The 25,864-nt window shown below is 34.4% G+C and overlaps 4 protein-coding genes across 4 annotated transcripts; 2 read left to right on the top strand and 2 right to left on the bottom strand.

Moving 5' to 3' along the window:
* The first annotated feature begins 5,335 nt into the window (after window positions 1-5,335).
* On the top strand, window positions 5,336-6,826 carry LOC116142026. Its single transcript, XM_031427484.1, has 2 exons — window positions 5,336-5,810; window positions 6,134-6,826. Exons 1-2 carry the CDS (start codon window positions 5,506-5,508, stop codon window positions 6,618-6,620), a joined length of 792 nt encoding a protein of 263 aa, XP_031283344.1. The 5' UTR covers window positions 5,336-5,505; the 3' UTR covers window positions 6,621-6,826.
* A 228-nt stretch (window positions 6,827-7,054) lies between these two features.
* On the bottom strand, window positions 7,055-13,406 carry LOC116142061 (putative cyclin-B3-1). Its single transcript, XM_031427515.1, has 20 exons — window positions 13,247-13,406; window positions 13,097-13,154; window positions 12,945-13,008; window positions 12,383-12,440; window positions 12,204-12,249; window positions 12,026-12,119; window positions 11,843-11,872; window positions 11,202-11,259; window positions 10,904-10,961; window positions 10,728-10,812; window positions 10,602-10,631; window positions 10,456-10,510; window positions 9,742-10,032; window positions 9,551-9,673; window positions 8,482-8,571; window positions 8,205-8,366; window positions 8,022-8,081; window positions 7,740-7,838; window positions 7,430-7,608; window positions 7,055-7,344 (listed from the first exon to the last, which is right to left on the bottom strand). Exons 1-20 carry the CDS (start codon window positions 13,259-13,261, stop codon window positions 7,209-7,211), a joined length of 1,791 nt encoding a protein of 596 aa, XP_031283375.1. The 5' UTR covers window positions 13,262-13,406; the 3' UTR covers window positions 7,055-7,208.
* A 1,029-nt stretch (window positions 13,407-14,435) lies between these two features.
* LOC116142020 (2-dehydro-3-deoxyphosphooctonate aldolase 1) lies at window positions 14,436-20,140 on the bottom strand. Its single transcript, XM_031427477.1, is given in 15 exon segments — window positions 14,436-14,520; window positions 15,594-15,642; window positions 15,745-15,791; window positions 16,148-16,181; window positions 16,184-16,244; window positions 16,462-16,481; window positions 16,484-16,505; window positions 17,496-17,554; window positions 18,043-18,127; window positions 18,262-18,336; window positions 18,460-18,519; window positions 19,133-19,198; window positions 19,326-19,422; window positions 19,910-20,007; window positions 20,098-20,140. Coding segments are annotated over 13 exon segments (732 nt in total). The 5' UTR covers window positions 20,134-20,140; the 3' UTR covers window positions 14,436-14,520; window positions 15,594-15,642; window positions 15,745-15,772.
* Window positions 20,141-23,631: 3,491 nt separating this feature from the next.
* LOC116142025 (zinc transporter 1-like) lies at window positions 23,632-25,623 on the top strand. Its single transcript, XM_031427483.1, has 3 exons — window positions 23,632-24,352; window positions 24,770-24,919; window positions 25,234-25,623. The coding sequence occupies exons 1-3, from the start codon at window positions 23,714-23,716 to the stop codon at window positions 25,537-25,539; spliced, it is 1,095 nt and encodes a 364-aa protein (XP_031283343.1). The 5' UTR covers window positions 23,632-23,713; the 3' UTR covers window positions 25,540-25,623.
* The last annotated feature ends 241 nt before the right edge of the window (window positions 25,624-25,864 follow it).

Genomic DNA, 25,864 nt, shown 5'->3' with positions numbered 1-25,864 from the left:
ATTCTTATCTCCAGGCTTGCATCTGTATCTACTTGTGCAATAAATAAAGTTATAGTTAGCAACTCTCCAAAAACAGAAATTCAATGCAAAATATGGTCTATTGAATAATATCAATGCAAAAGGTAGTTTACAAAATAATATCAATGCAAAGGATGGTGCAAAATAGGTAAAGGCGTGGAGCTTGTCTCCCTTCTTAATTCCCTTATAAGTTTTAACTATAGAAAGTAGTTCAAAAAACTTAAAACAAATAAACACAACAATCATCAAGATGAGTTACACTACTTTTCACTTCCGAACATAACAAACTATTGAAAATCAGTTCACAACAAATAAACACAACAATTGTTCAAAAAATTTAACCAAAATAACCAAAAAATTTAACCAACATAACCCTAAACCATTTAATCATCAATGATAATATACCTCATATATTGGAAATTTGAAATACCCTTCAATCATCGAGATGAGATAGACTACTTTTCACTCCCGAAAAGAAAAACTCTACACAAAGTTGGACAAACAAGTTAGCTAAAATCATAAATAATGATGGAAAATATATAATTATAATTGAAAGTTAACAAAAAATGTCACCTCACTCAATTTTAGATAATTCCTCCAAGCTTTCCTCAATGGTCAATGATCCACGCGTATTCCTAATCCAATCATGTGTACAGATAAGAGCCTCTACCATCTTAGTAGTAAGGGAGCTATGAAATAGATCTAATACACGACCCCTCGTACTAAAAGCCGACTCAAATGCAACCGTTGAAACAGACATAGCCAACACATCTTGTGTTATCATAGAAAGTACAACATATTTTGTTGAATTAGTCTTCCACCAATTCAAGATATCAAATTTTTTGTCGTTGTCATCCTCACAATCGTCCACTAAATACTTATCCAACTCTGTTTTATGCTCAACAACTTTCTTCGTAGCCTTTTTCTCATTATACATAACCCTCATGAAGTCCTCATTATCAACATTTGCATCATGCACATCAATGTCAATTGAAACTTGAGATTTCTCACTTGACTACTCATTGTCATCCACCATAAGAAAATTGTATTGCTCAAATAAAGACAACAAAGCTTCTTTCACCTTCTCATTAACTTGTCAGCTTCAACAACACCATAGGCCTCATTAACTACCAAATCCACATATTCCAATTTGTGCCTAGAATCCAGTACCTCTGCAATGAATAACATAATGTTGATATTATCAACATTTGACCAATTCTTATCAAATTTCACTTTCATCTGTGTAGCCATATTGCATAAGCCAAGATCAAGACTTTTACACCATGTTGAAATCTTCAACCCTACGCCAAAAATCTCTCGCATGTATGCATTACCAGTAACATAAAGAGACCTAGAGACACGTAGAGTAGCATCGTAAAATACTTTCAAGAAAGGTAACAAGTAGTGAGCAAACTCCCAATCAGTACTCATAGGCAAACCTCGTGACCTATCACCACTAGTAAGCTCATATGCATACTTACTATCTTCCAATGCCAACAACTCAAAAGCTTTCTAAAATTTTAATGCCGCTTCCAACATCAAGTATGTAGAGTTCCACTGGGTTTCTACATCAAGAACCAAATGACTTTTACTTGCAATTTTTTCTTTCTCCACACACCCCTTAAATCTTTGTAACCTTGCTGGAAAATACCTTACATACCTCACTGTTGAACGTATTCTAAATATGGAGTCATCCATTTCCTTTAACCCCTCTTTCACAATTAAACTCAAAATATATGCACAATATCTCATGTATAGAAAATCACCGTCCAATACACTTTCCTTCCAACTTGCTAGTCTAGTCTTGAGATAGCTTACCCCAACATCATTAGAACTAGCATTGTCTACTGTGATTGTGAATACCTTATAAATACCCCAATCAAGCAAACACCTCTCAATTGTCTTGCCAATCGTTATACCTTTATGACTAGTGATTGGACAGAAATTTAAAATTCTTTTATGTAGCTGCCAATGATCATCAATGAAATGTGCAGTAAAACACATATAATTAAGGTTCTAAACGCTTGTCCATGTATCAGTCGTCAGACAAACTCTGTGCGAAAACTTACTGAAAAACTTCTTCAACTTTTGGCACTCTCCAATATACATTTTGAAGCAATCTTTAGTCACGGTTCTCCGGCAAGGTACTTGAAACCTAGGTTGTGTCACATTCATCATGTTGCGGAACCCCTCACGCTCCATAAAACTAAAAGGTAACTTATCAACAATTATCATTTTTGCTATAGACTCTCTAATCAGTTCTGGATCATATTTCCATGACACCAATGAAGATTATGCGGAGAGGGCAATGCCGCTTGAGAGATCGCGTGATCCTTGTTGAAAAATTAGGGTCTTCTGTCTCTTGTCCGCCACATTTGAAGGATATTTTTTGCATCTATTTAAGTGGTTACGTAGACAACTCATACTACCTTTACTCGGACATGCTAGAACACTCCCACAGTAACTACATGTCGCAGTCAAATCATCTTTATTCTCACAATCGCTCTTAACAAAGTGATCTCACATTTGATAACTATTCTTCCTAGTACTTGTATCTCTTGCACGTTTGGGGGCTAAAGGTGCTGGTGGTGGCATGGAATTTGGAGTTAGAGTTGGAGTTGTACTTGTCGATGTCTCACGAGTATTGTCAGCAGCCGATGACATCTACAATTCCATCAAATAAAATTATGTATTAAGTAAATAAGACATCCATATAAATCATATTCTTTTATTTATTGACAATAACTAAAAATAAAAGAGAAAATTTTGGACATGTAAATTATAAAGACATCCATCAATTAATAATAAAAAATAAGGCCACCAGTTTACACATAGTCTAGGGTCCATCCAAATCCAACACAAATTCAATTCAATTTCAAAATTTCAATATAATGTATGCCCCATACAGTCACTTACGGGTCCAGAGTTATGAATTGGACTCAAACACTTTCAAGTGCAATTAAGTAAAACACAACGATTTAAAAATATTTAACATATATACTAAATAATGTCAATACAAAATTGCACTCATACACTCGATCAAAACATAACTTATGATGCCCGTAATTCACATGCAAATGGAATTGGGTTACCCAATACGAGAATGCAGGATGAGAAATGGTGAGGAAGAACTTCTGCAGAAAGCAGATGCTCTAAATCAACCAGAGGAAAAGCTAACTCCTCATTCAAAATATCCATGGAGTTCAATTATCAAACTTAACAGCTAGAAGATAAACAGACCCCCTCTCATGATTAGAATGACTCTAGGTGTATGAACTTCTCTTACACAACTTAAAATTGACAAGGATCCATAAAAAATGACAATAATCAAGCCCTAAAAAGATTACCCATATCAAGAAGGATAAAGATTAATAATCCTTGTCAATACACCACATAAATTTCATTGTTTCTAACATAGCTTTTTGTATCCATAACCAAAAACATACCCGAAATAAACTAAAGAAGTTTCATACAAATGGCAAATTTTGAAAGCAGTAAAACATTGCAAACTCAAACAAAATTAAAATAGTTCTATAAAATGTCTAAATATTCACCGAATCTATTGTTGAATTAGAAGATGCTGATGGTGGAACAGGGGAGCAGCTTGAGGATTGTCGGTGGAAACTAGAGCTGTGGTAGTCGACTCTCGACTGTTGTGACGTCATCACTGTTCCTAGTTCAAGGAATAGATCCACCGCAGAGCTGCGGCTGTGGACTGTGATCTGTGGGTGGTTGTTGTGGTGATGCTATGGATTGTGGGTGAGTGGGGGTTGCTGTGAACTACAGTGCAACAACTATGGACTGTCGTCGTCGGCTTTTCGCTGGTGAATGGGTGGTTGTTGTGCTAAATGGTGCTGCTGGGTGAGTGGGTGTTGGCGAAATGGATGCTGGAGTGGATGGGTGTGGGACTGTCAACTCACTGTGGATGGAGTTGTTAGGTGCTGGCAAACAGGCGAAGTGCAACAAAATGAAGAATCGAAGATGGAGTGGAGTGGAGTGGAGTGGAGTGGAATGGAGTGAGTGGAGTCTACTCAGTCTGGTGTGGAGTGTGCACTGTGGAGATTGGAGCTTGGAGGCAAAGAAGAGAAATAGAGAAGTAGAGAATATTGCAAAAAAATAAAGGTTTGCTTATATACTTAGGGTATAACCAGTTTGAAAAACATCTCAAACTGAAAACTGAACCGGTTTTCCGGTTTTTTAAATTTTGTAAACCAAAAGCTGAACCGGTTCAGTTCGGTTTCCGAATTATTTCTCCCACCCCTAGGTTTAATTTTTTAATCTTATATTAATTTGAATAGTTGAAAATCAATCAATGGATCAATAAATTATATCAAAACAAATTAATTATTTAAATTGACATTTAAAATCATTCTAAATTGAATTTACCGATTAATTAGAAGAAGAAATAGGAACTTTATGTGATATTCAGAAAATTCATACATTATATTATAAAGATGAAGAGACACAATAAATTGTATCATGTAACCATACATAATTTAGTAATTTACTAATGTAAAAGAAAAACATATTTTTCAAGAAATTACCACTTTAATAATTACTTATTTCATATTATTAATTGATCAAATTCAAAAGTGATTATAATAATATAATTGTGGGAACATTGAGTGAAACCATATATAAATAGGTAATAAATAATAATAGATAAATTATTTATATTAAATATAATGATCTAAATATGCATATATCAATTATTTGATATGTACGTAAATGACTAAATGTTAATATATATGTTATATTATTGATAGATAATAATATATTTTTTATTCAAATAACTTGTAAATGTTAATAACAAAAATACATAATATATATGTATTAAGACATTTAAATTAATTAATAATAAATTATGGTAGTTATTTATTTATAATTTATCTTAAATTCTCTTTAATAATTTGATAAGTGATTTAAAAAAAATTATATCTTAAATAAATAATTTATTATTTATCAAATAGGCATAATGTATAATTTTTTATATTTTTCTCGGGAAGTTCGGGGATTCCCCAAAATCCCTATTTGAGGATTGGGCTGAGTTCGAGGATTCCCAAAGGGGATTGGGCTGGATTCGAGGGGAATCCCCATGAGCCTTTGAGTCAGACTCTAGGATAGCCTGATAGGGGTCCCCAATTCGTGTCCATCCTGATTTGGGTATTAAAATAATATTTTAAAAGTTTGAGGGTTAGACGTAATTAAATGATTTTTGGGGTGGGAAAAGGTAGTTAACTATTTTCAAAGTATGACAAATTGGCATAGCTACCAATCAATCAAATAAACAGACAACCCCTTTGATGGCCATGTTCAAAACCACTCAATATCAAAATCCCAAAACACTTCTAAACAACACAAAACACACTTATTTCACGACACAAAAACACTCCCGATTCTAGAACTTGTAATACAATTCAGCCCACCTCTCCACATGAATATCTAAAAATAACCATTTTTTTTTCCAGCTCCACTAATAAAAAGGCCATGGCTTTTCTTCTACCAAATTTCTCTCCTTCTCTTCTTCTTCAAACCAGAGCATCCAAAGAGAAGCCCTTTCTCCAAACAACATCGACAACAAGACATAACTTTTATCCTCTAGCTCTCTCTTCTGTAACCAGTCTACAGATTCCAACGCTTCAGGATGCGCAGGTTAAGACCCCACCGCGGGAGCAGGACAACCACCACCATGAAAAAGATGATTTTTATGTCAATTTAGGCCTTGCTGTGAGGACTCTACGGGAGGATATGCCTTTGTTGTTTACCAGAGACCTCAATTATGACATTTACAGGTGATTTCCTCGTCTGGGTATCTCTTATTTTCTTTGATTTTTCTGTGTGTTTGTTGCTCAGCAAAAGTTAGGGTTTTATGACATTTAGAGATGATTTCTTCATATGGGTGTCTCTTATTTTTGTAGTTTGATTTTGTTTCCCTAGAAAGTTTTAGACTTTATGGCATTTACAAGTATATTGTTATTGTTGAATTTCTGTTCGTTTCCCGGTAAATTCTAGGATTCTATGTTCTTTGGTATCATTGAAAAATTAGATTTTTATCTTGAATTACTGTGTTTTCCCATAAAACCGTAGATTTTAATGAATTGTAATTATTTTTCAGGGAGGATATAACATTTGTGGACCCATTGAATACATTTACTGGCATTGAGAGATACAAATTGATCTTTTGGGCATTGAGATTTCATGGTAAAATTCTGTTCCGTGAGATTTCGCTTGATGTATTAAGGATTTGGCAACCTTCAGAGAATGTGATAGTCATAAGGTGGAATTTGAGGGCTGTTCCCAGAGTTCCATGGGAGGCTGAAGGCCAGTTTCAGGGTAATTCAAGGTATAAATTGGATCGAACTGGCAAAATTTATGAACACAAAGTCGATAATTTAGCATTCAATTTCCCACAACCACTTAAACCAGCAGCATCAGTATTGGATTTGGTGTCTGCTTGCCCGGCCAGTCCTAATCCAACGTTTTTATGGGGTCCTGTGGACGTGTACTCATCCTCATGGGTGGAGTTTTACCATGCAGTAATGGAGACGTTAAATCAAGAAGTGTATTTAAATGTACAAGACGGTTTGGTTACTTGTTCATAGTTATTAGCTCCACTTGATACATAATGTATACGAATCATATATATATCTATACATATATGTGTTATTAGTGAATTACTTACATGAATAATGTATTAGCTATTGGTGAATAATGGATTTTGTCGAAGGATCAGGATAAATATGTACATAAGCAGGGATACTACTGTAAGAATTCATGCTTAGAAAGGGTAAAATTGGTTTATCTTTCAGATTTGCTGAGCACTAGTTACACAACTTATGGAAGTTTTGTTCTTGCTTTAACTGGAGGCAGTTTTCAGATTGTGAATCTTATTGAATAACTAAGCTTGCTTTGAGTCATTGTTGAATGTTATAGATCTATTGATAGTTTACTGATAATGCAAATTATTGTTTATTGCTTTCAAAGTTTTTCTATTATGAATGCAGCTTTAATCTTAGAAACTTATACGATAGACTTGTAGAAAAAAATACTGATACTGTGATTACTGTGGAAAATAAAACCCGTATGGAAAATATACAAACCACTCGTGAAATATTAGCCATTCTTTCGTTCAACAAACTTGTAGAAAGGATACTGATTTCCCAGAGCTAAAACATTAATTTCAAGGGAAATTAAAGAGGAAGTCTATCTAAGGGTTTAATTCCAGCAACACAACTGAGACGAGGCTTCATGTACTTCTCATAAGTGACCTTCAACTGCCCTTTTTTAGCATCTTTGTGGAATTTCAAGATCACCTCTGCACAATCCCTGCGATGAGCAAATAATTGGAAATATAAGTATAGTTCACCATTAAGTAACAAGGTTGCAGGATACGAATTTCAAAGAGATGTGCCTGATTTGGGGCACGTCATAACGTGCATGCTTGACCAGCAATGAGGTCCACGCTGGAGTCATTTGCAGGGTACATCGAGCAACGTAGATGGCCGATGCGCACAACAGCGAGGACTTGAACTTTAAAGCTTCATATTCTACCAAGCTCAGCTCAATGAGGTAGAAAGCCAGATGTTCAAGCTAGCAACAGTACAAGCAAAGGGACAATAGCAAATTTATATCCATGAGTTTCTTAGTTACAACTTTTATAAGTTAACAGTGTATTAAACGGTTAGATTCTGATGGAATGACTTTTATCAAAGCTTAAATACCTTTGTGTCAGACTGAGCAGCCTTGAGAAATCTTAACATGAAGACATATGGAGTAGGCAAATTTAGGCGGAACTTCAACGTTTTTAGCATAAGCTTCTCCTGAAATGTCAAAGCCAGTGTATATATCTAAGACCAAGAAAGACCACTGTAGAAAGCAACATAATTCGGATACCACTGCCTTTATTAGAACAGAACAGGAGATAAACCTACAACTACGATGAAAGTCCTTTAGTAGGAGAAACTAATTTTGCCTGAGAAATTCAACCATGTGCAAATGCATACCAATCCAAGCATCTGGACTCTTGTGTACGCTTCAGCTGAGATGCTAATTAAATCTTTGATCTGCAATGAGGGGAGCAGAAAATATCAGATGAGCAAGTTTGGAAATAGCTGATGAAAACAAAAGAAGAGGAAAAGAATATAATATACAAGGTACCGTGTGAAATTCTTGATGGTATCACTTACCCTAGGATGCCAGAAGTCCTCATATTTTGATGCCAGCAAAAGTGCTGTAAGACCAACCAATTGCATTTCATTCTTCTTAATTTTGACTTGAGAAAGATATTGGTCTAACAATGTGACCATGAGATAGAGTGTTTCTGGCATTAATTCAAATTTGAAGTGTACCTATTATACCAGAGTGGCAATAACTTAGTGAATATCAGCACTGTGGTAGCCTCAAAGCAATACTAGGAAATGATAAAAAAGAGAGTGGAATGCATTTAGAAAGATGGACATGTACTTCAATTAGCCAGTTGATCAAAATACCCCGCATCTGAGGTGTAATGTCTGTTTGGATTGACATATAATTTTCTTGAGGTGGATTCTGTGCCTGCATGAGAAGCCAGTTTAGCTTACACAGAATTCATCAAGCTAAACATTATATGCAGAACAGCTAGGAGACTGAAATAAACAATATAGAGGTAAGCGAACAGAACAAAATCAGAATTTGACCAACATCTCGAGGTTACAAAATTGCTGAAGCCGACACTTTAAACTATGGATGGCCTGAGAACAACCCACACAAAACAAAAACTCAAGATGGCAAGAAAAAAGAACTGGCCTCTACCATCTCTTTTCAGTTTTCAACACACATGACCAATTAGTGTGCAAAATTTACAAAATAATCCTGCCTAATGCACAGAACATCGATCTTTCTCCTTTGAAATTTTTCAATGATACATAGAAGAGTTATTGAATGAAAGAATGTGCCTCCTCTTTGGTATGATTAAACATTGTGAGGACCATTAAAGGAAACCTTGATGCAAATTGTGCCAACAATCATTGAGTTGGCACTAGGAGCACATAAGGCTACATCAATCAAAGATGTTTATTGCAGAAGAACAACCGACTATGATCCCAAATGAACCCCCGTAATGGCTAAGGTTCTAACCAGCTTTTTCTTTAAGTCATTTGTCGGAACCAATATCTAGCAGCAGATTTTTCTGTCATCACCATTTTAACTTGTAAGAAATTTTAGCATCTTACTGGCAATTCAGCAGGTCAATTTCTCATCCAGCAACTTTAAATTAAATGTATCTATAACTAATGCCAAAGATTTGTTTACATAACATTTATCACATGAAACTAAAAGATAGATATGCTCACTGAAGAGATGTTCTTAAAAACTCATGATATCCATTAGGGAACCAAATATTTCTGGCTTTCATACTTCTGAAGAATATGCATTAGAATACTTGGCAAATATAGAATGAAAACATATTTCAACCCATTCTGAACAAAGTAGGATGAAAACACAATTGGAGGAAAAAAAAAAAAAGTTAAGGCAATGAAAAGAAGTGAATAATCACCTCTATAACCCAATAATATTGATAGATTTCATCAACATACTCAGCAACTTCCAGCTGATTGCAGTCATCATCAATGCTTGGTAGCTTTTCTTGCTCTATGACTTCACCTTGGTCTTCTATAAACTGCAAAACAATGCCAATTTTATTCAAGTAGTGACAGACAGCATTACTAGAATACAACAGACACCAACCTTTGATCTTGCCATCAATAAAGATGTATAAGTTCTCCTCCGATCAGACTTTCTCCTGGCAATGTTATCTGATGAATCTGTGCTTGGATTGGTATTGCCATCAATTAAAGGCTTTCCTTGAGTTGTTTCATCTGAAACTACTAATGCAATATTCTCCGGTGGAGAAGATCTCACAACTTTCTCTTTTTTCTTCGATGCAGCAACAGTTTTCGATTTATTCAGGCTTGACAAATGCTTGGATTTTGAAGTCCCTTTAGCATTGGGACCAATAAGTGTCATCTTCACAATTGGCTGGACAAATGACACAAGGAGCTCATATTACTGAAGACTATAACTACAAAGAGATACCTACATTTAGTATTTTAATTGCACCTACAAATGGCTGGTATTAAAACCATATTAGGATTCTTTTGATATAAATAACTTTTACAATAAAGAACGTAGTAGCTAACTTCTTCTGTCTAAGAGATGATTTTCTCTTTATGCTTCTTGTATACCTAGATTAATTGGTTTTGTTTAAGAGTTTACTTATAAAAAAGAAGCAAGCGTTGCAAAAGACATTTCAAAGACTGAAGGATTTTCAGAAGCAGAAAATAAAATAGAGTTACAATCAGACAAGCCCTCAAGCAGATAAGACACATTGTTAAATTCATGTGAGCTATATGCAGTTCGAGAAGAGAGATTGTGACGGACAAAGAAAGAGTTTACAACAACCTTTGAAGTACTTGTATCTTCCTGGTTCACCCTCTTTAGCACTGGTAAAGACTCCCTTTAATAGAGAAAGTAATAGTAATCCCAATCAATAGCAGATCTATATTATAAATTTAACACATGAAAGAACATTTTGAAGATCCACAAACCTTGTTGGTATAGGAGGATTCCTGGAAGTCCTGACATATAGAAGAAACTACCATTAGAATTTTCTTGAGAACCAGGACTAAAACAAAATTGGGAGAGAACGAAAAAAAAAACTTAAAAGCACAAACCTGCTGGGAATGGCAACAGATACAAGCCCCCTACCTTTGGTCTTGGTCCACTGATCATCTGAAGAGGATGCCAAATCTTTGCTACCTACAAATCTCCAAGTCCAATTAATACTAAAAATGTAATGCTTAGCCATAAAACATTTTAAAAGTAAGATTTCTGTGTAATGCAAAGTAACCTTTCCTTGCAGGATGGACAGCAACAGCACCTAGACTCGTAATTTTCCTTTCTTTTCCCTAGGCACAGAAAAAGAGAAAAGGATGTTTAATTAAGGTAAAAGAAGGAACTAAAGAGCAGAATCCTCCCATGGGTATGGATAGCTTAAAGGTCATTCCCCTCTACTGAAATTAGATGAAAATGTTACATTCCACCATTATAAACTAGCACATTTAAATAATTTTAGAACCCCTTTACCCCTATACTAGATATAAACTGCAAGGCAGTATTAATGATTAACTCAGTATTTATTTCAATACCGTGGAAGACTTTCTTGATGAGACATCTGTAGTCCTTGCAACTGTACCCAAGGAAACCCTGCAAAGATACGTAACAATTGGAAGAGGCAAAAAAATAAAAAAAATAATAAATAATAATTAAAAAAACCCAGCAATTCTGACAAGATTAACATGCATAAATGCATGTACTAGAAGCAAACATCAAAATTACAAGGACAAAAAGAGAGGAGAGAAGAAGAAAAATTTGCTTCTCCTCTTCACTACCAAACTGCAGTTTTAATGGCCATTTATGAGCGGTGCAAATTATAGTAAAGTTGTTATCCTTTCTATCAAGTTTTGATTTAATTATCACGAAATCTTGTGATTATGCAATCACAATAATGGGCACGCACACACAATTCATGCACACACAGATTGCATGTAAAAAGATACACGAACAGACAAAGATTTTTTTCTTTTCTTTTTTTGGAATAATAGTCCAACAGTATATTCATTAGATGATCACATCAAGTGCCCATATGACTCAAAAGTTATACACAGATCCATCTTATATTAACTCTCCCAAAAACTCTAGAGTCAATCTTTGATCTGAATCATTTTAATAAACCTATGCAGATACGAAATCTACAATGGTGAATCTAATAAAGACAAAATATGCATACCGTTGCAAGAGTGCACTTCTCACGCTCTTCCTGCATTGCGACAGAACAAGAAACTTCAGACCAACCAGTTCAAAATTCAACAATATTAGTAATCCTATATGATGGTGCATAAAATGTAAACCATAATAACTAAATTAAGATAATTCAAGGGGAAGCAGTTGATAATAATAGAAAGAGACTCACAATGATTTAGAACCATCATGCACTACGTTCCTTGGAATGTTTCCAGATATATTGCTGACATCACCCAACGCTTTTCTTCTAACTTTTGTGTTAGCTGAAAGAGCCAATCAACTATAAAATTATTCTGAAAACATACAACTCCAGTTTGAGACACAAATAAACAATAATTGAACCTTACCAGAAGTACCAGACCTGCCTTTGTCATTCTCCTTGTTAAGAATGCCCTTAAACAAGAATCCATAAATCCAACAATAATTTATTTAGAAAACAATTGCTTGTCAATGGAGATAATATACAATCTCACACAATGCTACATCAAATTACAGAGAATAAGAGAACAGATTGGAAGGTAAAAACCTTGTTATCACTTGTACTAGTAAGAGCAGCGCCTTTTCTAACTGATACAGAATTCCTTCTGCAGTATAAAAAAACACAAAGAAATTTAGTCTTGTGTGATTAATTCTACTTCTGTATAACATCAGAGCATATTTGAGCAAGAGGTCTTATAATCAAATCCTCAAAAATATCTCACACTATTAATTAAATTATAATATAAGATAAGATGGGTCTGTCCAGGAATCCACAAGATAAACTGGTCTAATTTGCAAATGAAAATGAGGGGGTGAATTAGAGTAAGCATTAGGGTACAAATCTTTGTTTAAAACTTAAATTTTCAATTTATTCAAGAGTTTCTTAGTTCAATTTAAACCAAAAGAGAAATTTAAAAGACCCTGATTTACATTGTCTTTCCTTTCTCTCATTTCCTTAGTTAGAAATTTCTAATTCCACAAGAGAAGTTACAAGCGTTGCAGGTGCAAGGCTCTCTCTAGCAGCAGATTTAAAAAAAGAGAGAGAACATTGACTTGTGTATAACCAATAATGAAACATAACACAAGGCGCAGAATATAGCTGCACTTACATGCTTTTGGTATCGTCTTTAACCCTTTCATTCTCAGAAAACACCTTAAAATTTCTGACGCCCACTACATCAAAGCAAATGAGAAAACGGAATCACAAACCAAGCACCAAATTCCAAAATAAACAAATAGTAGAAACTACAGAAACCCTCACCACTCCTACTTGTATGACTATCTTCAGAGATTCGATTGAGGCCCATGTTCAATTTTCCCTAAAATTTACAATACACAAACTTTTAATAAATGTAACTCAAGAAGGAAACATTATCAAATAAAAAAAGAAGTTTAAAAATTGTTTACATACTTTAGCAGCCACCATTTTGTTTGCTTCTTGATTCCTTACACTGTTTGGCTTCTGATCCAATGTCTAGAGAAAGAGCATTCAATGAGAGCGAAAAGTAACGGAAGAAATGGTTATGTAATACATTATTTTAATTTGAGAATCTCCCACTCAAGTTAATAACCTAAAGGTTAAAGAACAGAATCAATGTCAGAAGATAGAAATCTTAAAATTCAAAAAATTGCCCAGTTACTTCCTAAAACCCCATTCCAACCACTTAAAAAATAAAAAATAAAAAAACCCAATTTTCCTTCATAACCCAAAGATTCTAAAAACATTACAAACCCTAATTGTTCTCTTTCTTTAAAAAAAAAAAAAAAAAAAAAAACTAAATTCTTCGTACTACAAGAACCGTGCGATGAAATTAAGTTATATTAAGAAATTACGGTTCATGAATGGTATGAAGTGGATCCATTAGAGATCTTGCTTGAGAATTTGAAAATTGAGAGAGAGAGTACGTGTGTGTGAATTTAGATTAGCGACCGTTGTTGTGAATCTTTTAGAGGTCCGCCTCTCTGGTTCAGTTTTGTTTTTCAAATTTTAATGGTTACATTAATACCTCCAGGTTATTTTGTGGGCTCATTGCCGTATTGGGCCGCTCCAATGGCAGCAATTTTGGGCTGCTGCATAGGGCGGCCCCGTGTTGAACTATTTGGGCTGTAATTCAATTTAAAATAATAAATATTTTTAAAAAATTTAATATAGAATTATGTATCACTATGATAAAATGTGAATGTGAATGGTATCATTATTATAAGACATATTAGTGATTTTTTTTTACAAGACCAACTTACACGTATTTCGATTAATTCTCGGGATATTAGTGAATAATGTGAAACATAATTGGTAAATTACATAATGTATGAGTTTTGGACTTAAACTGGAGGAAAGAAACTAACAATATGATTCTAATCCACAATAAGAGGAATACAAACAAACAAACAATCAATTTGTTCATATCAGTTCATCATTCATTCTTGTGCAGGATGTTCTAATTCGTGCCTGTTGCCTTCAGATTACAACTTGTTCGTCGGAGACTAGATAAGCATACTTGCAGCGCAACCAAGTGGAAAAAAAAAAGGGTGCAACAAGAAGTGTTAGAACGATATCATCATCGTCAGAGAGAGAACAGAATGTGAAGTTATTGCTTGCTCACCGTTAAAGAGAAGCATTCAGTCTTTCTAAAAACGAAATGGTGCGAGATCAATGTTCATGCGTTGCTTCCCCTTGCTTACCCTCTTTAGACATTACAAACATCCGGGTCAATTTTGAATTACAAGTTGTAATATGAATAATATCATGTCATGCACAAAGAGAAAATGAAATCTATACTATTCTGGGGCTGAGGAGGGTATACTCAAACAGGTCCCAACTGTAAGTCATTGGTTTCGTTTGGTTACATTTTAGGAATACTACTTTAGTATTCTCAAAAAAGTTAAACAGTAAAATAACAAAAAACTCACAATATTATTCAACTTTTTTTAAAACCCTAAATTTGCTAATTAATTAAATATCCCTAAATATTTAAAAAAAATACAAAACACCACTGCTAGAAAATGGTCGGAATCTGGTAAGATGACACACTACCGGCTGAATCTGGCCGATAGTACGCCGATCTAGCCTTTTTCGGCCCGATCCAGGTGGATTTGACCAGAAAAGATCAAATCTAAGACCAAAGATCTGACCGTTGACCGTAACCAGTCGGTAACGATGGCCAACAAACGGTCGTCGTTGACCATCAACGACGACCGTTTTGTGGCGTCGTTGAATAGAAAATCGGTCAGATCTAGCTTTTGCCGACCAGATCCACCGTGGATTTGGCCGAAAAATGTCATATCGACACAATCTACAAGACCAACCCGTCATGTGCCAATACGGCGACTCCACCACCCCTCAGCCGGTGGTGACCGACTATCCGTATTGAGGGTGGATTGAGAGTGTTTTGTTAATTTTAATATTTTATTATAGGGGATATTTTGTAAAAAAAAAAACATAAGGGGATTTTATTAATTTATAAATCCTACATCGTAATACGCCCAATTCAACTTTTTTAATTTTTCAAAAAAAATTTCCAAAAACACAAAATGTGAACCAAATGGAGCCATTAAGATTTCTCCAACCAAAGCCCGAGATGTGTGCAAAAGGCATTTCGGGAAGAAAAATTCTACGATTTCATTTCCATAAACAATGAAATTGAGCAGTTATATTTTCTAAAGCAAGGAACTAAAATGAGAGAAGATGGGGCTTATTTTGTCTCTACATAAGGATTATCAGAATAGTAACGACACAGATTAAGGAGCAAAGAATTTACAGCAATTGCCACGAGCTCTTGTAGTAGTTCCTCCAAATTCCGGAGTGGCTATGGTCATAGACAAGGGAAAAAAGAAAATGTTAAAACTGCTGGTGAATTAGACGAAAAAGTCTCCAAATTTGTGAACAGAAGAAAGTATTAGTAAACTCACCATTGGGTTGGGCCATCAACTGGTGCATTCAAAGGGTCATCATGTACCTAACCATTCAAAGAAGCTTTAGAAACAAATCATATATATACTATGACAGAAAGGGGAAAGAGGGAAAAATAACACAAACTATAATTTTGTGCCAATCTTTATTGAATGGCAATCTCAAAAGCAATCAGGTAGATGCAAGCCTGCACGGAATAGTAGAAACAGGAAGATCTGTAATAGCACTTCCTTCTGGTGAACTTCAAGTTAGTAATTGTGATAATAAGAGGGACTGCCAGTAACTTCAACCATTTACCAAATCCATTTTGTTTCAAAGTAGTCTTCACCAGTCTAATGCTTGGTATTATGTTAGTTAGAAAAAGCGACACTAAACCAATCATTTATAGCAAATGATCTATACCTCATAAAAATTCCATCAACGCCAACAGCAACAGTGTCCTTGCAATGCATGGTATAAGTTCACGAAGACCTCCACTTGCAACACCTCCACCATCCAACTTCAACAAAAAAGCATGAATAGCCCTTCTATTAAAGTAAAAGTAAAAAATCATATCTTTTCGACATTATAGTCAAGCCCATGCAGATAGTATACAGATAGCAGAGGCAATCTCTCTAATTTCAAACTGAATGACAATTTGAGGTTAATTAACTTTTTCACAGATTAGAAACATAAAACACTGTCTAGTTATCATATACAAAATGTACAATGCACACCTTCTTCCCGGCAGGCTGTGTAATGAATGTGTGACATCAGCCACCTGCAGAGAAATATATTGCTAAGTCTTTCTTCCAGATAACAGTATGTAAAATGGAAGGCAACACAAAAGAATATTTCAGCCAGTTTATCATGAGTGTACTAAGCACATACAATAGATTTGAAAAGGATTATCTAAAGGATCACTCTTGGAATTTTAGGGACAATCATTGGTCACCCTAAATATCATCTTAAAGTCCAATGATAAGTGTCTATCACTGGCTGGAAGCAAACACCTTTTTTTTTTTTTTCAACAATTTTACCAAGCAGATCCAATGGGTGGAGCATTAAACTTGATCTGTTCCATTTATTGTAGTTCAATGTATCAATGGAAAACAGATATTAGACAACTGATGTACGGTGCACATGAAAGCATGAAAGACAAACCCAATGACAAGAATCTGTGGGTAATGCATAATGTTTCCTGATAAAGTGGGCTGGGGTAGAACTCACTCCCAAAAGCTAGCTCAAGGGAGGAGAGAGTCCAATCACTTATATACACCATAATAGCCCACTATTGGAGCAATGTGGGACAAATTCAACTTCTAACACCCTCCCTCACGCTCGACGTGCAAGGCCGGGATCCAAACCCATCATCACCCCAACCAAAGAAGGGAGAGAAACAAACGTGACTCTGATGCCATGATAAAATGGGCTTGGGTAGAACTCACTCCCAAAAGCTAGCTCAAGGGAGGAGGGAGCCCAATCACTTATATACACTATAACAGCCCACTATTGGGGCGATGTGAGACAAATTCAACTTCTAACATTTCCAATTTTTGCTAATATTAAAATGTTAAAATTTGAATCATCCATAATCAGGGAAATATAAAATTTCTAGAAACTAACAACTAGCTTGAGGTGCTGAGGGTTCTCTTCCAACCATTAGGTGCTTCATCTGGTTGCTACTCTATGCTCCATATTACACCAAAAAGAAAAATATATTGCTTAAGTCAAAGTACTGAGAGCATTAAAAAATGAACATTTCACTTACAACAGGACAATTAGCTTCTCTCATCCACTCCAAATTCCGTGGATCAACAATCAAATCATCTACAAACCAAATCGCAAATGCATGATCAGTCCAAGTGGATAACAAAATAAATTAATGATACAACTATGGCGTAATCTTAATATATGATTAAAATAGAACTAGCACTCGGGATTCCAATTAAGCGTCAGACAATAAAAATATATGATTTAACTCGATTACCTTTAAGCCAATACATAAATATTAAAAAATTGTAACCAAATATTAAATTTCACTTTGAACTTAGCACTTATTGCGCAGCTAATGGAACTATGGCACTCATTTTCTGTAAGACAAAATCAATAAAGTGACAGTGGAAACAATATCTATGCAGTAGTTCTGTTTTCACTGTTGTGCTGCTCTTTAGGATTTTAAAGTTTGAATTAATCAGAATTCTGAGATGTTAGAGAGCCTCCATATCATCTTTTTTACAACAGAACTATAGTTGGGGACTGAAAATGCATTTCAGAATCCATGGCATACGGCATTCGAAAAAAACTGGTTAACTTACTATAGCCAAACATGGTTCCTCTCTCGCATACCATAACATTTGGATTTCCAGCCAATCTAATTTTTTCAGCAGAATTTGTCATGACCTGTAAATTCACAATGTTATCAAATAATTAAACATAATGTGATGAATGCTTATGCATATATCAAAATCCTGCAATCCAAATGAACTAACAAATAGGTTGTAACTTGTCAGAGAATAGTGAGGAGGAACACTCACTGAGGGAGCACAGAATTGGCCCTTTTTAATATTGATGATTTTTCCAGTCTTGGCCGCAGCAACTAGAAGATCTGTCTGTTATTGAGAGATCAACAATGAGATGACTTAATTTGGTAGAAGGGCCAATCCTTCAAAACAAATTATCAATACCCCTGTTTTGGAAGCAATTCATTCTAATAAAACGAAAATTAACTCAACCTGACGACATAAAAATGCTGGAATCTGTATAATATCTGCAACTTTGCCAACTGCTTCACACTGGCTCAGAAAAGGAGAAGTTCATTACTCAGCTGAATGCAGTTCAAAACTTAATATTCAGATATAAATGAGGATGAAAATGCTTGAATGAAGATACCAGGTCATTATGATTCCCTCAAACATTTACCAGCTAAAAACTATGGGGCTTAGTGACCATATCTTTCAAAGAGATTTCTGACTAACATAGTAAACCATGAAACCACACAATCCTGTATTTATTTTCCTTGTCCTCACAATCAATCATTCAATTGTATAACACATTACACAAGCAGCAGTGCACATGAGGCAGACAAATCATCAAGCAAAGATTTCATTCATTTTCTTCAACTCATCAAAATATCATACTTCACTAGTACTTCACTAGTACTTTGGACCAAATGTTACAAAATGGTTAATGACTTAACATGGTCATTATAATCAGAAAGAAAAAAGAATGTCCTTCAGAAAAGCAGTAAATTATCAAAAAGACATCATAAGAGCAGTGCCATCCATACTTTACATTGTAATATCACCTTTAACACTATCCAATCAGTAATGCCCCAAAAAAATCAAGGGCCTGAACACACAATGGAGAATATAAGCATAGAACAAGTGTTTCTAGATAAAAATTTACCTGAACTGTTTCATGCACATCAGTGACAATGGGAAGGTCATATGCTGTTTTAACCTTCTCTAGGATCTGCCACCAAACATAAGAAAAAGAAAAAGAATGAAACTTGCGCAAGTGTGATATCCTATCTTAACAAGATCTAAAAAATTCCATAAAGAACAACACATTAAAAGTTTTGATAACAAGAAACAAAAACCTTCAGGCCTTCAGTCATGCCTGGACCCCGAAATGATTTTGAGGATGTTCTATTAGCTTTGTCAAAACTTGACTTGAAAACCAGCGGCAACCCAACTCTACAATATCAGCGAAAAAAAAAAAGCCTCTCACAATCAAGATCTAAAAGACAGTTCAAACGTTATATCCACTTTATTCAGCGACAAAAACCTTGAAAAAGGAACACCCTATCATAAAAAAGTTCTTTCATTTCTTCATGACATAATGGCACACAAAAACAGACCTTTCCCCAATTCACCGACCAATTTTTACTATAGCAGGAACTCTTGTTGGCAACAACATTATCACATTGCATAAGCAATACACTGTAAATAATTCCAAACACTCATCGAAGATATGCCACACTCAACTCAAACAAAAAAAAGAAAAAACTTGAAAGCAAACCCAGATCAACATAACCAAAATAAACAAAACCCAATTCCTGAAACACGATAGCCCTCGAAAAACTAACCAAAACAAAGCAAACAAACTCATAATCTCCAATGATCACTAAGAATTCAACACAAATATAAATAAATAAAAAATAAAAAAGCAGAATGAACCCACTTGTTGGATATGGTCTTAATGTGACCAGCCATTCGGATAATGTGTTCTTCTGATTCAATCACATTTGGACCCGCTAACAAGAAAAACGGTTCTGCTACCTATTAAGTTTCACACACATTGTCAAAAACAAATCCATTTTGCTGCCGAAATTAACATAACAAAAAGAATAAGAAAGAAGAAATTCAAACCTTGAGCTGGTTAAACAAAGTGGCTGAAAATTCCATGTTCTTTGATTTGNGTCTTAATGTGACCAGCCATTCGAATAATGTGTTCTTCTGATTCAATCACATTTGGACCCGCTAACAAGAAAAACGGTTCTGCTACCTATTAAGTTTCACACACATTGTCAAAAACAAATCCATTTTGCTGCCGAAATTAACATAACAAAAAGAATAAGAAAGAAGAAATTCAAACCTTGAGCTGGTTAAACAAAGTGGCTGAAAATTCCATGTTCTTTGATTTGATTTTGAGACAGAAAGTGAGCGCATGAGTCGGTGAAGTTCTAGTTAGAGTCGAGTTAGATCGAAGTGTTAGTAAATGTGCATATATATTTACAAAATATTTTATTAATATAAAATTATTTCTTTTCCAATAATAAAGAAAATAAGAGTTCATTGGTTAATAAATGTTAATTATTTTAAAACAATAAAGTATTATTTACGTAAATTTATTAAAAAAAATTCATTTTCTCGCTCCCAAAAACTAAGGGAGAGGCAACATTTAGGTGTTTAAATGGTAAAAGAGAAAAGGAGAATCTAAGTTTACATAATATTCTAAGTTCGAGTTCCTTTATCTCTTAATAGAATAACCATTATAGATCTTACCTGGTTTATAGTTCTGAGGTCTTGGGAGATGCGTGCAAGCTGGCATGAATATCCTCGGTAAGAAAAAAAAACTAGCCCAAACATCATCAGTCATAAAAAAATCATAAAAAAGAACTGGCTCAGACACCCCTGATCATAAAAAACAAAGAAGGATTAGTTGAAGTTTCAAGGTCTTGGGAGATTAATTAAGGTGCATTTAAATTGGTCTGAACACTACCGATTATAAAAAAAATGGGTCCGACACCCTGAGCATAAAAAAAAAAAGGCTAACTCAGACACCCTAATCATAAAAAAGAAAAAGATTGAATTTCAATCACATATATACATAATAACAAACTATCAAATTGAGGATGTGATAACCTTCTTTACAATAAAAAAATTGTTGAGATTAGTATGAAAATAAGGTCTAAGAGGCCCAAATAAGAGCCCAATAATCAATATATGGCATATCAGCATATGTACACAATTTTGCCTTTCACAAGTAAAATTAGGCACGTAATATTTGAAGCCATAGACTTACCATCGCACAAATACTCTTTCAATTTTTATCATCTCAACCTCTGATTCTCTTCCTATAATCAAATTTTGTTCACACAATCACCCATCAAACAAACACTATTGAATTAGATAGAATCGCACCTAAAGTAATAAAGTAATGCTACATATATTAAACTTAAATCCCAAAAAATTGTATCCAAAACGATGTGTCATTACAAAATAGTAAACTGTTGAACATTGACCAAAACGGTTTAAAAATATACATATAAGACATCTAATTTAGGATTGTGCATTAGGCTTCAAGTGAATTCCTCCCAACAAAAAGGAGAAATTAGCCTGGAAACTCAAGAACATAGTCAAATAGTTATAAATGAATTGTGTATGATAAACTCAAGGAAGGAGGGAGTCGGGTTTGGTAGAACTCATACCTAAAAGCTAGCTCAAAGAAAGAGAAAATCTAATTATATATATATATACTATAACAGTCTACCAAATCGACGATGTGAGATGGATATAATTTTTAACTGTGTATATTTGTCATATATTTATATAATAAGAGATTATATATTTATAATTATTATAAACTATAATTTAATAGTCACTTATTAGAGAAACATTAAAGAAAGGGGTGGGAATAATAGAGAAATTGTTGTGCCAAAAATACACATCGATATCAACACCACCAATTAGAGCTTAACAAATACTCAAAGACAAAGTGATATTAACTGTTAAAGACACCTCCTCTCTTCATGAAAGAGGAGGCTGGACATATGAGAGTTGGACACAAATGAGAGTTTCAACCATTATTTTTTCTCTGTAAATAAAACATTTCTTCATTTTTGTATGTCTTATATGCAATACCGGAAAAATTGTCAAAGAATAATAAAATAACAATGGATGTAGGATTCGCTTTAAGCATCCGAACTGCTATAAAAAATCTCTCTTGTCAATCTATTATTTATGTTTTTATATACATATGTAATTTCTGCACTATAATCAATTCTCATAATCATTCACGTGTAATTTTTAAGACCAGCTTAACATTTTATAAGTGTGAGTCGTTGGTGTCAAAATTACGCATCGATAAAAACTAACATAATAATGTTGAAATTCTATGGTTGATTGTGTTAAACAAAGCTACTAAAGGATGCCATCTAGGTCATATTTCATTGATTTAGGTGTTGAATGGCAACATCTTATCAACACTTTCCTTTATAAATAGAAACCTAATTTAATTTAATTTATATAACTTTCTTAATATATATCTTCAACCACTCTTTTCTTCTTTCATGTCCTCATCCTCCTAGGTTTCTGTCACCTCATTGCCAAAACACTACCTATATGCCACCTTTAATTAGGTTTTCACCCATTCTTTAATTTCAAACATGCATTTGAGGTCATTTTGACTTAAAGTTTTTAATACATCTTCTATGTGATGTGATAAAGTGGATAGTGTGGATTGATGTATGGTCTCAGGTCTGATTTCTTATATGAGCATCCGTAATTTATGTGGGAGGCTATGACTGTGGATTGTTACGCTAGTTTCTCTTGATAATTAGTCGAGGTACGTGTAAGCTGGTCTGAACACTTTAGTTTCAAAAAAAAAAAAATTTATAAAAACACTTTCTCTTAGAAGCTAACAATTTAACAAATTAAGAAATAAGTAATTTAAAAAAAAAAAGACCTATATATAGATAACCATTCCAATTAATCTTTGTTCTGAAAAGGCTGACTGAATTTTTCCCTTAAAAGGGCTGATTTTATAATTATATATAAGGTTGAAGGTGCTAAGATAGTAAGACTATTTAATAGTCTGCTATATATTCCAAGATTTTATTGAATTAAAAATGGAAAATTTTCTTTGCTAAAGTTTATAGTAGCACATATGCAAAGCACTCTCGATACACTTAATTAAAAGAGACTCCAACTACCCTATTTTGCTAAGAATATGCAAAGTAAATAAAAGGTTAACAATTAATCACCTTCAAATCTATATAGAAAAACTTATTGGGTTCATCCAGTACAACAACGTTGTATTTGTATATATCAATATAAAGTTTATAAACTTACAAAGTAAAAGTTGTTATAAGTATTTATACAATAATATATAATAATTAAAATCTAGATTATGTAACATTTAACGATAAACTTATTTTCACGTGCTTTGGCTTTTTGTGTCCCGAAGAGAGTAATGAATACACCATTGCCAGCTAACAGTATAAAGAATTAAGTTCTTGATTAGAACCGATGGTCTTCACTTCATTTCTCTTTTATATTATGTTATATATGTTTGTTGACTGTATTAGATGCTCTTATATTTTTAGCCACCCAGTATCTGCACTGTCACCACCATTGCTGATCATTCTTTTCCTTTATATATACGTGTGTGTATTACTACAAACCCACAAACCCAAAAGCTACCCTCTTTTTCTCTTTATAATTTGCTCATCGCCCTTTAATAATTCTCTCAAACAAACACACCATGACTGTTCTTCAACCTTGTTCTGATTCTTCCAACTCCTTTAACCTAGTTTGTCTTTGCTTTCTTCTTTTTCCTATAGTTCTTGTCTCTGGTGAGTGTTCTTGTGAAGTTGAAGCCTTCGAAGAATATAGCGGTGAAGCACTTAAGTATAAACTAGCTGCAATTGCTACTATTCTCGTTGCTGGTGCTCTTGGTGTGAGTCTTCCATTGTTGAGCAAGAAAGTTCCATCTTTAAGGCCAGAGAAGGATATTTTCTTCATGGTTAAAGCCTTCGCAGCCGGAGTTATTTTAGCAACTGGGTTCATTCACATCCTTCCTGAAGCATTTGACAGGTTAACTTCGCCTTGTCTTGGTGAAAATCCATGGGGGAAGTTTCCCTTCACAGGCTTTGTTGCCATGATGTCCTCCATAGGAACATTAATGGTTGATTCGTTCGCGACAGGGTACTATAAGCGGCAGCATTTCAATAAGAATAAGCTGGTGGGTGTTGATCATGATGAAGAGAGAGCCGATGAACATGCAGGTCATGTTCATGTTCATACACATGCTACACATGGCCACGCTCATGGCGGCTCTGTAGACCATTCATCTCATGATTTGGCTCTCCTTGAGCTCATCCGCCAACGCGTTGTTTCACAAGTAAGCTTGAGTAGTACACGTTTGTTCATTGTTTCTGTAATTTGTTTGGTATCACCCAATTTTATGTTGACGATGAATATTAGTTCATAGTAGAGTACTGCAGGTAAGCTTACCTATTAGGTATTACTGAACTTCAGGTTGATGATGAATTAGTTACAAGATTTCATTTTTTTTTCATTGTACTAGAGTACTAGAAGGTAACATTACCTCATATTTATATATATACACCGCCGGAATAAAGCTCTCCCCCGACTCAAAACGTGAGTTCGGAGAGGATAATCCTGTGTCCCGACTGACTCAGGCAAGATCTGTCGCGGAGACGAGAGACTCACACAATAAGATAACTATTTTTAAAGCTCATGCATAGTGCACATATATGTTGACATTTTTGTGGTATTTTGGGTTGAATTTGTGTAGGTATTGGAGTTGGGAATTGTAGTACATTCAGTGATTATTGGCATATCTTTGGGTGCTTCTGGGAACCCAGACACAATCAAACCTCTTCTAGCAGCCTTGTCATTTCACCAATTTTTTGAAGGCATGGGACTTGGCGGCTGCATCTCTCAGGTAAGTAATCAAATACTTTTTAAGCCAAAATATATGTCACATTATGTGCTCATTCCTAATCTTTTAAGTCAAAATATATCTAAGTTTAAGCAAAAGTAGACTGGCCTACAGTTCAAAAGATGAAACTAGTTGATGGAGAATGTTGTCATCCTGTCAACACCCTTCAATAAAAACCCACTAATCAACAGTTTAACAATTATTCTAATATTCTAATCAACTTTAATGACTCAAAAAGGGCCCACACTTGTCATTTCCTTAACCAATTGAAATTATTTTACTAACAGTTGCACGAACTTTCTGGGTGCTTTTTGTAGGCAGAGTTCAAGTCAAGATCTATGGCAATAATGGCAACATTTTTCTCCCTTACAACCCCAGTTGGGATTGCAATTGGCATTGGAATTTCAAGTTTTTACAATGAGAACAGCCCAACAGCTCTGGTTGTACAGGGGACTTTTAATTCAGCCTCAGCTGGGATTTTGATTTATATGGCACTTGTTGATTTGCTTGCTGCAGATTTTATGAGTCCAATATTGCAAAGTAATGTTAGGCTACAGTTAGGTGCTAATCTTTCTCTTCTTCTTGGAGCTGGTTGCATGTCTATATTGGCCAAATGGGCATAAATTTTGAGCATATTTCTAGATTACTTCCTTATAAAAATGTCCTCCTTTTTTGTCTGTTATTTACTCCTTGAAGCAATGCCAGAACAAAACATTTAACGTAGCATTGTTTTTACTTTTTACTTATTTTTTAACTGCAGAAAAACCAATACACAAAATAATGTTTTATAATATTCAATTGATCTTCTCATCCTAGGTTTTATTTTTATTTTTTATATTAATATTCGAGGGACGTAATGAACTATACCCCAAATTTAAAAATAAAATAAAATTAAACAAACAAACAAAGTGACACAACTTGGTGTCATTTTTTAATAATTAAGGTAAG

Source organism: Pistacia vera, unplaced genomic scaffold (assembly GCF_008641045.1).
Source record: "Pistacia vera cultivar Batoury unplaced genomic scaffold, PisVer_v2 Contig404, whole genome shotgun sequence".
In the NCBI taxonomy this organism is placed as follows: Eukaryota; Viridiplantae; Streptophyta; class Magnoliopsida; order Sapindales; family Anacardiaceae; genus Pistacia; species Pistacia vera.
The sequence above is the reverse complement of the archived record's forward strand: the minus strand, read 5'-3'. Positions and strand labels throughout refer to the sequence as shown.

What these genes read in the sequence shown, in the direction of transcription:
- LOC116142061 (XM_031427515.1), bottom strand. An exon ending in TCTGTTGCCATTCCCAGCAG is followed by an intron (nt 10,632 to 10,727) that starts GTTTGTGCTTTT and finishes TCTATATGTCAG; the next exon opens with GACTTCCAGGAATCCTCCTA. An exon ending in AATCCTCCTATACCAACAAG is followed by an intron (nt 10,511 to 10,601) that starts GTTTGTGGATCT and finishes TCTCTATTAAAG; the next exon opens with GGAGTCTTTACCAGTGCTAA.
- LOC116142026 (XM_031427484.1), top strand. Translation starts at nt 5,506, where the DNA reads ATGGCTTTTCTTCTACCAAATTTCTCTCCTTCTCTTCTTCTTCAAACC. An exon ending in CTCAATTATGACATTTACAG is followed by an intron (nt 5,811 to 6,133) that starts GTGATTTCCTCG and finishes ATTATTTTTCAG; the next exon opens with GGAGGATATAACATTTGTGG.
- LOC116142025 (XM_031427483.1), top strand. Translation starts at nt 23,714, where the DNA reads ATGACTGTTCTTCAACCTTGTTCTGATTCTTCCAACTCCTTTAACCTA. An exon ending in GCCAACGCGTTGTTTCACAA is followed by an intron (nt 24,353 to 24,769) that starts GTAAGCTTGAGT and finishes GAATTTGTGTAG; the next exon opens with GTATTGGAGTTGGGAATTGT. An exon ending in TTGGCGGCTGCATCTCTCAG is followed by an intron (nt 24,920 to 25,233) that starts GTAAGTAATCAA and finishes TGCTTTTTGTAG; the next exon opens with GCAGAGTTCAAGTCAAGATC.